This window comes from Manacus candei, unplaced genomic scaffold (assembly GCF_025592945.1).
Source record: "Manacus candei isolate 608988 ecotype Guabito, Panama unplaced genomic scaffold, ASM2559294v1 h1tg000009l, whole genome shotgun sequence".
Classification (NCBI taxonomy): domain Eukaryota; kingdom Metazoa; phylum Chordata; class Aves; order Passeriformes; family Pipridae; genus Manacus; species Manacus candei.
The window spans coordinates 5,706,892-5,720,893 of record NW_026138057.1 but is presented as its reverse complement, the minus strand read 5'-3'; the positions used below and the strand labels follow the sequence as shown (position 1 = coordinate 5,720,893).

At 51.2% G+C, this 14,002-nt stretch overlaps 1 protein-coding gene across 1 annotated transcript in view; it reads right to left on the bottom strand.

Annotated features, from left to right (window-relative positions):
• Positions 1–12,930, bottom strand: part of KDM2A (lysine demethylase 2A) — a 37,320-nt gene extending 24,390 nt beyond the window's left edge. The window contains exons 1-3 of the mRNA XM_051776556.1: positions 12,829–12,930; positions 12,479–12,506; positions 11,102–11,206 (exon numbers count right to left, since the gene is read on the bottom strand). Of these exons, the coding sequence (XP_051632516.1) occupies positions 11,102–11,206; positions 12,479–12,506; positions 12,829–12,848 (153 nt within the window). The 5' untranslated portion in view covers positions 12,849–12,930. The remainder of the gene's footprint in view (positions 1–11,101; positions 11,207–12,478; positions 12,507–12,828) is intronic.
• Positions 12,931–14,002: the final 1,072 nt, after the last annotated feature.

Here is a 14,002-nt window from a genome sequence, read left to right as displayed (position 1 = left end):
CCACGAACAGGAGCTCCTGCTCCCTTCCCATCTACCCACTCCAGCTTTAGTGCCCAGTCACTCCAGTTTGGCATCTGGACCGTGAGATCACTTTGTCTTGGCTAATCCTGAGCACAAACTTTGAGGACAGATCCCACTCCCACCTTCTGTGAATGTGCAGTGAATGACCTGGTCCCTCACTAACAAATCTGGAGGCTTTATGACCAAACAAATACGATGTGTCTCAGAGGAGGTCTCTCCACCAGACCAGCCTGCTGTGGATTCACATTACATGAAACTACACTCCAGCTGGATCCACCCATGGATCTGCACTGTGGGATCCGGGAACCATTCAGACTCTTTTCCCAGACCTCTTTCACAGCACAGCCTCCAAGACAAACAGGTTGGAACCTTCAACCCAAACCACTATGATAAGGCAACCACACCAAAAGTGTACACACCAGAAAACAGGCAGGAACACCTTAAACTCGAACTCCTTTGCAATGGGGAAACAGGGATGCAAAACACAGAAGAAAGGATTGTCTCCTCCAGCCCAGCAAATTCCAAAGTCTATTGCTCTTGTCATCAGCAAAGCATCACCCACAAAACTCCCTCAGCTCTGCCTATTCCTGTGGGCAGGGAAGAGTTTTGCCTCCTAATTGGCACAGCATGTAGGAGAGCAGGATCCCAGCCGTGGCTGAGGACCCAAAAGCACAATACAAACAGCTCCCATCCCATCCTACCCAGCCGGAGCCACAGTGCTTTCATGTCATTGTTGTCTTGGAAGGGTGGGGAAAAACAATATTTCAGGGCCTGCAGAGCAGGCAGGAGGAAGGAAAGGCTTCTGTGCTTCCAAGAGTGCATTTTGAGAGAGGCAGCATCTGCAGCTTTCCCCTCCTGGAGTCTGCAGCTCCCTCACAGCACAGTTACACAAACCATGGTCCCCCAGCTCCCCAAACTGGGTCTCTGTACGAGGGTGGATGTGGTCAGTGGATGCCCCCTTTCCTCTCTGATGTGTTTTGATCCTCCCCTGACACGCAGGGAATTGCTGCCTGGTTAAATAACTGGTACAGGTGACACCTGCAAAGGGCAAGAGACACTCAAAGCCACAGCAGGCTAATGACAACCTCACCTTCCCCCTGCACACACTCAGCTGTGCAAATCCTTCTGGCAGCACTGAGTTTGACCTCTTCCTGGGAAGAGCCAGCTACCTTTGTCTCACAGCCTGTGCCAGGGATGGGGCTTGGCTAAGTACCCCTTCCCAGAAGATTCATACAGCCCTCCTAACTCTTCTTCCTGCTCCTTGGAGCAAGCCCATCCAGGCAGGTCTCACCAGAGAACGCAAGCAACTCCCAGCCCTCGGCTCTCAGACTAGGACCACTTCTTCCTGGGGGTGGCTCTGCTACTGGGAGCTCTTCCAGTGTCAACCAGTTCAGCCAGGGATGCACAACTTCCAAAAAGAAGATCAGCAGACACCCCCAAAACTGCCATCTGTAAAAGTGTCCCAGGTGAAGTTCAGCTCCAGTGAAGCAAGAGATCGAGTCAGGTCCATAACATACATGAGTGTTCAGCAGCAATATTAAAATAGCCCATTTTTTTCCAGCTTTCTGTTAGGATTCAGGCATTTTTCACCCTGCTGAGAGTTTTTCACCCTTCTTTTTACTAAGGAAGAACTGACAAGTGGTCCAAACCCTTTCTCCCTGTGTCAGGCAGGGTCAAGAAAAGGTAGTTTATTCATCCTCCAAGACCAGCCAGCCAGCAATTCCCATCTAAAACAGCTGTCCTTCACCATTCCATTCTGGCCCTCTTGGGTGCCACTCAATTAATGTAGGAAAAAGGAAGCATGAATATTAATCCTGCTGACAGCTATCCCTTCTATTCTGATCTTTTCACCTGCAGTCTCCTTCTCCCAAGCAAAGTGCCTCATGTAGCTCCACAGCGGTACTCTTCAAAACTTCCTCAAAACTTCTTTCCATGGAGCACAGCCCTCTCTAACAGCAAAGGAACTGACATCAGCTGAAGAGAGCCAGAAAACCTCTCTCCTGTGGATTTTTTTTGAGAGAAGAACGAGTACAAGGTCACATTTGAAAAAAAGAACAAGCCGTCCTTTCGCTGACAGAGCCTCCTGTATTTACAGACTGAAACCAACACACACCACAGTATTTTAGTCACTTCCTGTCCTGTCTGCTGCCATCCCCTCCCTCATCTCCCAGCAACTTCAGGAACCTCCTCCTGCTGGGTCACAGCTCCTTCCCCCTCTTCAGGAGACCACAGCACCCTCACTTTTCCTCTCCCTATGCTTGTTGTCTTTCCAGAGCAGCTTCCCTGGTGTGAGGCCTCCCACAACTCTCCCTTATTCCTTTAGAGAAAAAAGTTGACATGAAGAATGCAGTGAAGTTTCATCCCCATTTCCAAAATCCCTCCTTCCAGGTATTAACTTCCAGCTGGTCCCCAGTATATGTATAGAACAGTGTGATTTACCAGTGCATTTCTTTTCCTCATCCCATCCCTTTATAGGTTTACTTTGCCCAAAATGCACCCAAATTGATAATAACAAGCACCAAACTGGTAATAAACCAACAAGTTCAACTCTCCTCAGTTTAGGAATTTAACTTCTTCCATATTTTTTACAGCAAACAACTGTGGCTCTTGCCCAGATAAATCCAGGCCACCAACATCCAAACTTGTATTTGGGTGTTTTGATTTCGAGTGTGGCAAAGAGCAGCATCCAGAATTCTGCCTCTGAGAGCTTGTCCTGAGAATCTCCAGCAATTTTATCCATGGGAAAGGCCTTCATTCTTCTGGAGAGGCACAAGGCAGCCTGACAGGAGGATGGACAAGCAGGCTGTGATCAGACTCAGGGTGGAGCAGGTGCCAAAGCCAGAACAGACTATGCAGGGAAGATCTTCCCTTGCAAGTGTTTCCAGATACACCAAGGAGCAAGGCACCCAGATTACGACACCCAATCAGGAGTCTGCCAGGTCACTGCTTATCTTAAGCACAGGAGCTCTTTTTTTCTATATCCCTCTCCTCCAAGCCTGCACCTCCCACTTCAGCTCCGGAACTGAGCTCCAAGCTCTGGAGCATAAGCACAGCAGAGAAGCAGCAGGTTCCTCCTGTGCCTCTCCACCTCCAGGCACTTCAGTTTCTCCTCAGCTCCTCTTCCTCCTGTCACTCTTGGGGTACAAAAGAGTCCTACAGAGGTAGGTCCATGTTGTTCTGTTAATATTGTGGCTCTGCAGAGCCAAACAACTGCAAGTGCCTGGGAGATGATCAGTAAAGCAGTCCTGGACTCCCTGCTCCACCAAATAGAAGGAGGTACCACCTAGGATCTGAAGAACAGACCATAATCGCCCCAAGAGGAACCCAAGAACCAAACCATCAAGCTTAACTCAGGTTTAACACCCCTCACCATCTCCTGTCTCTCTCAAAACCTGGAGAGCAGAACAGGTGTATCCCAGGTGGCACATCCCTGGACAAAGACGGACTCAAAGCACCAGGCCGGGAGTAAACAGGATCTACGCAGAACTGGAGCCCTTCCAGGCTTCACAGCTCCAGGAGAGATTCCTATCACGAGCAGGGCTGGCAGCGATTCAGAACGACCGGGGAGAATGCTTTGGTTGCACTTCTGGGTTACAAAATTGAATGTACACAAGGAGTAATTGGGGAATTGGAGCAAGGTGGGGAGACAGCATGGATGGGCCAAGGAGAAGTCCAGCAGCTGCTGCTAAACCACACACTGACCAGCCAGAGCAGCAAAACCACGAGGCAGAGGAACATGCTAGATCAGAACACAGATGGGCAGGTCTGGCAACAGTCCCAAAACGGAAGCACTGCTCTTAGGGAAGGATACAGCTCCTCACTCCAGTCACCTGCAGCCTATGTCACACTCAGACACTGCCCCCACTGGCTTTCATGGCACTACTAAGCCCCCCACTGCCTACACCTACCACCAGCCAGAGCACCTGGCACCTGGACAAACCCTGCCTGGATTCCATGACAGGTTGAAGCAGCTCCTGCAGGACCATCAAACCCTCCAGCATGCTCCATTCCAGGGCTGAACACTGACCCTCTGAGTGTTAAAAGCCACCCTTCGACATTCTCATTTCTCAAGGAGACTGAGAAAACCCCTTGAATTACATCCCACCACTTCCAAATCAGAAGAAATCCAAGGAAAAAAACTTGTGCGGAGCCCTCTCCCTGCCAGGGGTCCCCAGCACATGCCCTGTACAGTTGGTTAGATGAGCACTACCAGCTCTGCTACTCCTTTTGTTTTGTGCAGTAAAGCAACAGAGTCTCCCCAAAATGGAACAAAGTAGACCAAACTTCCACCAAAAAGGCAGGATTGAAGATTATACACATTTAATTTGTTTTCCCACTACTGAGCCCACACAGAGAAGGAGGCAGAGACCCAGGACAGAGGACAAACAGAGCCATGAGCACTCAGAGGTGCAGCTCACCCTGCAGAAGCAGGTCAGCCCTAAGTGACTTCACTCCTCCCTGGGACAGCCAGAGCACCTCTCTGTCTCCAACACAGTGGGGGATCAGAGGATTAGCTTGGATTTTTTAATCAGGGAAAAGCTCACCCTCCAAATTTCCCAACCCAACCCTGCAGAAACCTGTTGCCAGTTCTGTCCCATCACACCGACTGAATGAGGTTGGACCACCAGAGGACTTGGATAACAAAAACACAGGAAGCTTTGAGGTTTGTACTGCAATTCCTGCTAAGCTGACACTGTTCTTTAAAGGGAACAGCAACAGGCTGCCTGAATTGCAGTTTATAGGGCTGAGGATGCTTAGGAAGAAAGAAAACAACACAGGGTCGTTGGGAAGAACAGGGACAATGTGTGAAACCAGCTACTAGGAAGGACATTTCCTCCATACTCTGTGCTGTTACACCATCCCTACACACTCTCCCTCCCCCTCTGCTCCACAAGGAGCCCAGGATTTGTCCTTTCCTTGCTCCAAATGGGGCAAAGGGGCTCAGTGACACATGGAAATATTTATGCACAGCAAATTAAAGACACTGAGGCAGTCTGACCTTAAAGGAGCATGCATTGCCAGCCCTCTCCTTTCCACTTCCAGCTGCTTCAGTTCAATCCTGAGATTACAGGGGTACATGGAAGAGCTGGGACAACTTTTATCAACTGATATTTTCTCCCAAACTCTGTCAAGATTGCTTCAAACACGACATGATTCTGCTCTCAACTCCCAACCCTGAGGACCAGCACCAACAAAAACCACAGACGATGCTTACACCCCAGAGCCTCTTCCTTGACCTAAAATGGTATGTGGGGCAGCTTTATTAAAGCTCTTTAGTGCACAGAGTGATGGCTAAAACGTGTAAAATTCATCGCCCTGCAACCCTTGGCAGATTTCAGCCCAAAAACTTCTCTGGTTCAAGTTCCTGGAACTTCCACAGGGATTCAGAATCCCTGGACATCCAGCTCGTGCTGTTTCTACAGCAACACAGATGCACAAGCATGGACACAGAGAAACAGAACAGACAGAATCCCGGTCCAACAGATTAACCATGGATTAACAGGCCACACTTTGTCACCAGGTTTATCTCCTTGGCCCCCAAAAATCATCAGTGCCCTTGCCAAGGGAGATCTGCAGGTATCCAAAGGTGGGCAGCATGTGGAGTTCAGGCCACTGTGAAAAGGAAAGAAGAACAGCAAAGTTCCTCACAGTGCCCAAAAGGCTCACCCATCATTCCCTCCTCTGGAATCAGCAACACTCTTTTATCAGCAGCAGCACCAGACATTTCAACCTCATTCCCCTCATACATTTCCAGAGGACGGGATTAGGGCAGCACCTTGTTTCTCCACCTTCTGAGCACACCACCACTTCCCTACATGTGTCATTTCTCCCCCAAACCCACCCAGGGACCTGTAGATCCCTGTCTGGGTGGCTCCTGACATGATTAAGAAGGTGCTGGGCGTGCAGAGACTGCTCTCCTGACTTGTTGGTGTCACCTCCAGCTGGGATAACCCCGTGAAAATCCCCTCCTGATTACTACAGGAGACATAAATACAACTTGTTTGGTAACTCACAGGTAACTTGAAGTGCTCCTGTGCTGTCAGGCTCCTTGCTCTTAGTCAGCACTGCAGCTCCCAGGACACACTCAAGGCACAACCAGGCTTGGGATAGTAAGAATCCAGCAGAGATATTCACCTCTTGCATCCCTTTCTGCTGACATGGAACATCCAGTTGGTTTCAGGGATATATTCTCCCATGGACCAGCACACTCATGCATCTTGCAGGATCTAAATGCTCCAAGGGATTTCTAAAACTTTCCAAGAATAGCCTTCAGTTGCTGCTAGCTTCCACCAAAGCCCTGCACAGACCAAATCTGAACAGTCCCTAAATTATTTAGAGCTCAATTATTACACCTGGGTCATTTGCAGTGACTCATTTGTAGTGTGTCCAGTTTGAGGCATGTGGGAGAGATTAATTACTCTCCTTGCATGGGTCCTGTCTAGACTGGGAAACTGAGGTGTGTCCAGCAGACCAGGGACATTTGGCCAGACTGGGTTTCACACAGGGCACATAGCAGAGGAACTCTGAGCCCTTCCAGGCAGTGGCTTGACAGGAATTGCCAGTGTCACATTTCAAATGGAGGTGTGTGATATAAAACCACCCAAATTCTCACTCAGTGCATGTGTGGGAACAGTGCCTCACTCAGTGTCTGTGGGAACAACACAGGCAGGGTCACTCCAGCACACACACGAGTCCCAAGTCAGCGGGAGCAGCCCTGGGAAAAATCAGTATCCAGCAGAACTGGCCTCTGCCAAGCACACATCTGGGGGGTGACAAACACCAGCAACCTCAAGGAATCATTACCTGGCACTGAGCAGCTTTACAGGACAAACAAAAAGTCAGGCTGAACCTGATGGGATTGCTCCTTGCATCCCACTGTTGGGATAGCATGAGCCATTCGAGATGGAGCAACACAAGGAGGGCAGAAAGCTGCATCCTCCTCTTTGCCATCTTACCTGACACAAGCTCTGTCCTGCCAGCCCACAGCCTGCTCCCCCTGACCTCCCTTTCAGCTTTGAGGCCATTTATCCCTATCCTGTGGGGATAAGGGCTGGAATTTTGTAATGAGTGTCCTGCGAACATGCATGGACCTTCCTGGGCCCATGGCTTGTGTCCTGCATTGACATCGCCCCATCCAGCAGAAAGGATTTGGTACCCTCAATACAAATAAGTCGGAAAACAAAAGATTCCAGCTGCTGTGACTCCGGGCATCCGTCAGAGCCAGCAGTGTCATCACTCAGGCACAGGCAGTGCACTCCTGGAGTCACTCCACAGTACACACAGCTGTGGGAGGACAAACCTCATCCTCCACGCTCCCCAAGCTTCATCCCTCAGCTGATGCCTCCACATGCTGTAAAGCCCATTTGAACTCTCTCCCAGGGGAGAGTGTGGACACCGACATGTAAGGACAGGTTTGGCAACTGCTGTTTACAGGAGAGGCCTCAGGTTTTGGCTGGTAGAGACAGGCAGAGGCCTCCTCTCAAATTTCACGCAAGGATCTGACCAGAGGGCAGGACAGTGCTAGGGCAGGACACGGACAGCCCCGAGCCATGGGAGAGACAGCTTTTCCCTCCCTGGCTCCCCTCTCCCCTCCCAAATACTCCACAGCACTTGACACCAGGCAGGGCTTCTCCTCCACAAGCCCATTTCCCTTCATGGGTGTCACAACCACCTCCCACAACCAAAATAAGGGTGACATTGCACCCAGACAGGGATGGTCATTTGGGGGCAGCAGTCCAACACCCTCAGAGCTGTGGCTCTGCCCCAGAGAGCACCCACAGCCCCAAGGGAGGGTGAGGCTTCTCCTCGGGCTCTCTCCAGCAGCAAAGCCAGTTTAAGAGGTTCCTACCCCACCCTGTCTCCCCATCTCACACTTCCACTTCTCCAGCCTCGGCAGGTTTGCTGGTGGGGCAGGTAGTTCACTACCCCAGCACCGACAACAATTTGGATTAGGTGCTTCCCCACTGCCAACTTCCATCCAGGGCCACAATCCCTAATTCCCTGAGGCATCGTTCAGCTCAGGGGCATCAGCTCCTGAGGCACTGACTGAGGGAGGGAGAAAACCTCTTAAACCAGCTCTGCCACCCCAGCAATCCTAACTGGGAACCACACCCTGACATACAGACTGCTGACTTGTCGGTAGCGGGGAGACCACGATGGGCAGGATCTGTCCTCTGGATAACAGCACTCTCCTGCTGTGCTCCCAAGCCATTCCAAAGTGATCCAGCGCTGCTGCCCTTCATTCCTCACCCTGATCATTGTCACTGAAAGCCCACGGCATCACTCTGGTGATGTGCTAATCCCAGCCTGCAATTCACAGGGTCTTGCTACTCTTAGCTCACAGCAAAGGCCTGGCAAAGGGAGCCCTGGAGCAGGGAGATTTCCTCACACTCCAGCACCCAGGAATATGCAATGACTCCCCTGCAGAAGGACAGGTAGACTGTGAGGAAACACAGCACCAGGCCGACTGAACTTCTTTATTCTTGCCTTTGGGAAGCCCAGGCTCCTCGTGGGGAGCCTGGTGTGACATGGGCTGGGTGCAACCACCCAGTGACAGCCAGTGAAGACTTCCAAGTCTCCAAGAGGGACCGTGGCATTGTTAGTGCCAGGGCTGGACTGTCACTCAGGCACAGGACACAATGGAGCATTTCAGCTCCTCCATTAAGGGCCTGCAAAACACACACTCCAGCTTGAAAAGCTGGCACCTCAGAAGAATTGCCTCGTTAGGCAGCTGAGGAGAACATTTATACAGAATGAGGAGAAAACTACTCCTGCAAGTCCCATCCTCCACTATGGATGTCCCATATCCATGTGTCCTCTCCACCCTCATACAGCATCACCCACCGCCTGTATGAGCCTCACCAGGACACAGCTTCTCCCACAGTTTTTTTTGAATGGGTGCAAGGCATCCTCCTAGTGATATCCCTGCATCCTGAGAAACTCACCCAGGCCTTTATAATCCTGGGAGTCATGGATACAGAGCCTGAACTTGGGAGCAAGCACAAGTTAGAACAGTGCAACCCACCTAATCTGTCATTGCGCCACAGGGGGATGTGTGAACTGGCAGAGAATTCTTGTAGGAGTGAGACTACACCCGGAGCAGAGGTGAATTTCTCCTCCAAACCCAGATCTTTCCCTAACATTGACAAATTCATTCAGAAAACAGACATGCATCAGATTGTTGTTGAACCAGAGGAAGGCAACAGTACTGCAAACTAAATAAAATAACATAAAACATTCAAGATTTCCTCTATTTCCTGATGGAAATCAGTCAGGAAAAAGATGCTGTTGCTGTGATTACCTGACACACCAGAAAACAAACTTTTTTTGCCATCTCAGGCCATCAAAACATGCAATTAATTCAGCTCCTTCACCACTATAAACTATTCTAGTCCAGGCTGTCTGGCTACTTAGATTATTTTCCTTAAATATATACTTTTTTTTGCTGTCACACACACACTGAACTCCAGTCATACACAGCTGATAGCAGCAGAAACACTGTACTAAGCAACTACCTGCTTCCCTACCTGGAACTTTAAATTTAGGCCTACTAAAACCAGCTCCCAAGTCCAAGGCATACACAGGATATTTGAATAAGTCATATTCAGCACTTTTGCCTTCCTTGATAATTCAAATCATGCTTTAGAGAAGAAAAATAATCATCTTTTAAAGGCACTTCAACAAGGGAGCATCACCAACACAGCGAGAGCACGGAATGAGCTGGAAGTTTCCAGGAAAAGCAAGGCATGAGGTAAAGCTGTCCCACCACACAGGGGTCATGCCTCCTCCTCTGGGCCACAGGCCAGCACAGAGAACACACACACAAGTCCAGGTGAGCCTCATGCTCTGCTTGCTGCACGTGTGCCTTCCCAAACCCCTTAAGCACCGAGCTCATCAGTGTACAGGCATTTATCCAGCTTAGCACATTCTGCTGGAGCCCAGCCCACCTGCACCAGGACACCAACTCTCACTGATTTTTATTTGACAGATTAGAAGCATTTTTAAACCAGTAAATCCATGGCTGATAGCCCCCTTCACCTGTTGTGTCTTTATCCAGAGGTTTTGGGTTAGTCCTGGGTCACTCCCCAGTCAAACCAGCACCTTGAGTTGTGTCCTGCACACTTGTGGGAACCAGTGTGCCAGGATGAGGGAGGAGGTGGGATTGCTGCTGTTGCCAAGTTAAAACATCCACCAAAACACTTGGGAGCTCTCCACCACTCTTTCCATTCCCAGCACCCAGAACTGAGGGCAAAGCTTAATGCCAAATACCACATGGCCTCACACCAAATGAGTCCAGAGTATTAAAGGATAAGGATTTACCTTTATGGGCAGCACCTTGAAGGTGAGAGAACAGGTAGTGCTGTGACTCAGAGCAACACCATCACAGAGCTGCCACTTGCCCTTCCTAGGAGTTTACAACTGCCTCAAAACCGTGTGGGAGACACAGTAGCTTTCCTGGGATCTCTGGGAATATCATCTCAAACTCTCAGAGCAGCTGCTCCCAAGTTGTTCCCAGTCACAGCCCAGTTCCCAGACCATGGGATTCACGCAGTCCCCCCGAACAGCAGCACGAACACGAGACAAGCCAGAGCTCCTGACAGGGCCTGACTGGGACCTGACTGCTGGAACAGCTCCCTCCAAAAGAACACAATGAGAGAAGACACACGCACAAGAAAACCAGCTTCGGGCTGAAGTTTTCTCAGATTTCACAGCACACTCAAACCAAGGCCACAGAACAGTCACACGCAGTGTTTCAACTCATCTCCTTGTTCCAGACACACAGACAAAACCTGTTGTGACAAACTACACTGACACTTCTTTCATGTCCCTATCCCAAAGCTCCCTACTCAGCCTCCAACCCTCCCCTCTTCCAGAGCCCAGCAGCCAAATTCCCTTCAACCTTGGTGACACAAAAGAACCCACAAAGCCACTGCCAGGCAAGCTCACCCCTCTGGGCAGGCTGCAGCCATCCACCATAAGCCTGTTTGGGTCGTTCGACCCTCCTGCCAGGAACAGCCTTCTCCTCCTCCAGTTCCAACAGAACCAGACCAGAATAGGATTGTTTAGGGCCAATACTGACCAGTCTTTGGCTGTAACGGATCCGCTCTTCCTCAGGCTCCATCTCCGACTCCTCTGAAGAGAGCGAAAAGGACACGCCAGGACTGCTGTCTTCGTCCTCTTCCTCCTTGGAAGCCAGAGGGAAACAGTGAAGCAGGACATAGAGACACAGGACACCTACCCCCCCACCTCCCTGCTCTTTTTGGGACTGACCCCACAACCCTGTGCAGCACTAAGAGAACACAGTGGTTGAGCCCACCTCAACTTTTAAGGCTCCCATTCTAATTTAGGCACGACCCAGTAAATGACTTCACCAGCTGCTCTGTAATGTGACAGGACCTGCAAGTCTCTCATCGGGAAAAGGCCTTTGCTCCACTCTACCACCAGCCCAAACAGCAGCTCCGTTGGCCCACAGTGGGATAAGAAACAGGGAAGGTGCTGTCAAACCCTCAGTAGCAGTGAGGGAGCAGCCTGGCTTCCCCAAAATAATGCATTAGAGAATCAACTCCTCCAAACAACACAACCACTGTCCTCGGGATCTCCTCTACCGTGGCATTTGGGAGAAGCTACACCACCACAGAACATCTCCCATGAGCAGGGAAGGCACATGGGATCTCCCCTACATACAGCACCCAAGCAGGGAAGCACTCAGGGATCTAACTCCTGACTTGAGGAGACCCAAATGCTTGGATCTCCAAATGTGCCACCTGGTGACATCGCACACCAACCTGGGAAAACCTCCCGAGGCGTCGGATGGCATCTACACTTTTTTTTTTTTTTTTAAGAGACAGGAAGGAACCAAAGCCCGGGTATATCGAAGCTCTTAATCCCCAGGACTATGCCTAAGCCAGACCTTCAGGGGAAAGGGTCGGGGAAAGGGGGTCGGGAAGGGGATCTGCCGCCCCGTGTAATGTTATAGAACCGCTACCACCACGTAGAGAGAACTTGCTCCCTCCTGCTCCTCCCCGATCCTGGGGTTTGACAGCAGATCATCCCCAGTCCCGCCAACACCTTCCCCACCCCTGCCTCCCTTCGAGCCCAGGGACCAGGACTCCCGGCTCGGCCGAGGGAGGCAAGTTTCCCCGCACTTGCTGAACTCTGTTTATAAACAACCGGACAGCCGGGAGTGCAGCGCGCCCGCCCCGCCGCGGGGCGCGGGGGAGACCCCCGACCCTCCAGGCGCCCCCGGCCCGGCCCCGCCGGGGCAGGACGGACGGCGGGGGGCAGGGAGGGTCCCCGGGGAGCTGTCAGCCGGCACCCGCCGCCCCCTCCCCAACTTCCCGGCGCGGCCTCCGGGGGCCCGACTCTGGGAGACCCGCCCGCCCCCGCTCCCGCCCGGCCCCGCGCCCGCGCCCCGCGCCCGCCCCGGGAGGCGGCCGGTGACCCCCGCGGTGCTCACCAGGTCTCTCCTGCGCCTTTGTCCTCTTCTGCCGCCGGCACGGGGGGGGGAACAGAACACACGGAGGAGGGGGGAACCCCCCGGGTCAGCAGCGATCGCGCCCCGCGCTCGTCGCCCTCCCCGGCCCCGCCGCCCCCGGCGCGGGCAGCGGGCGCTGACAGCGCCGCCGGCCGCCCCCCGCCGCCGCGGGCCGCGTCCCCCCTCCGCCAGCGCCACCGCCGCCGCCGCCACCGCACCCCGCCCCGCCGCCGGGTGCCGGAGCCCCGCCGCGCCGCCCCGACCCGGCCCGCCCGCCCCGCGCCCCCCCGGCGCCGCCGCCCCCCGGCCGGGACGCGAGTCCCCCTCCTCACACAGGAGCCGCCGCCGCCATTTTGAACCCGTCAGAGCCTCACATACACACCGACGCCGCGCGCACGCGCCGCACGCACAGCGGCCCCCCCTGCTGCCGCCCCCCCCGCGCGCATGCGCTGCGCGCCCCCCCGGCCCCGCCCCGCCTCGCGCGTGCGCGCTTCCGCGGTGGCCACGCCCCGTCTCCGATTGCCGCACCCCCTTTCCCGGGTGGCCACGCCCCCGGTGGCCACGCCTCTGGAGGGGGAGCCGGAGGGGGAGGGGCCCGCAGGGAAGGGACGGTGGGATTTTGGCGGGGGGAGGGGGTCGTGGCCCGTCGCGCCCTACTCGTGGGGTCCCTCGGTGTCCGCGCACCCGTGCACACCTGTATGGGGTCTGCGTGCAGAGATGCGGGCACATATGTGTATCTACATGTAACTGCATACAACTACGTACAGCTATACACGTACATATCTACATACAATCTACGTACAACTGCTTAGATATAGGCTACAGATACTAAGAATATAGTTATAAAATATATATAGTTATATATAATATATATATAGTTATAAGCTAACAATATGCAGTTATATGTACGGTTATAATTATATATATAATAAATATAGTTATGTAGATAGATATACACTACGTGTATATAGGTATAGTTACATATATATAGTTATAAACTATGTATATTAACTATATATGGTTATAGCTATAGTTATATAGTTATATATATATAGTTATAACTAGAGTTGTATATAGTAATAGATATATATAGTTATAAGCTAACAATATGCAGTTATACATTCAGTTACAGTTATATATAATAAATATAGTTATATGGATAGTTATAAAGTAACTACATGTAGGGATAATATATACAGTATATATATATCTAATATATATACTATATATATTTTATAACTATATTACATAGTTATAAACTTTATATATTAATTATATATAGTTATATATAGTTATAACTATATATAGTTTATATAGTTAGAAGCTAACAATATACACTTGTAGTTATATATACAGTTATATACATAATATAGTTATAAACTATAGTTATAGTTGCATGTACTATATATATAAACTATATGTTAACTATATATACTTATAACTATATATAGTTACTTATAAACTAACTCTAGCCCAACAGTATAGTTATAAACTATATATAGTTCC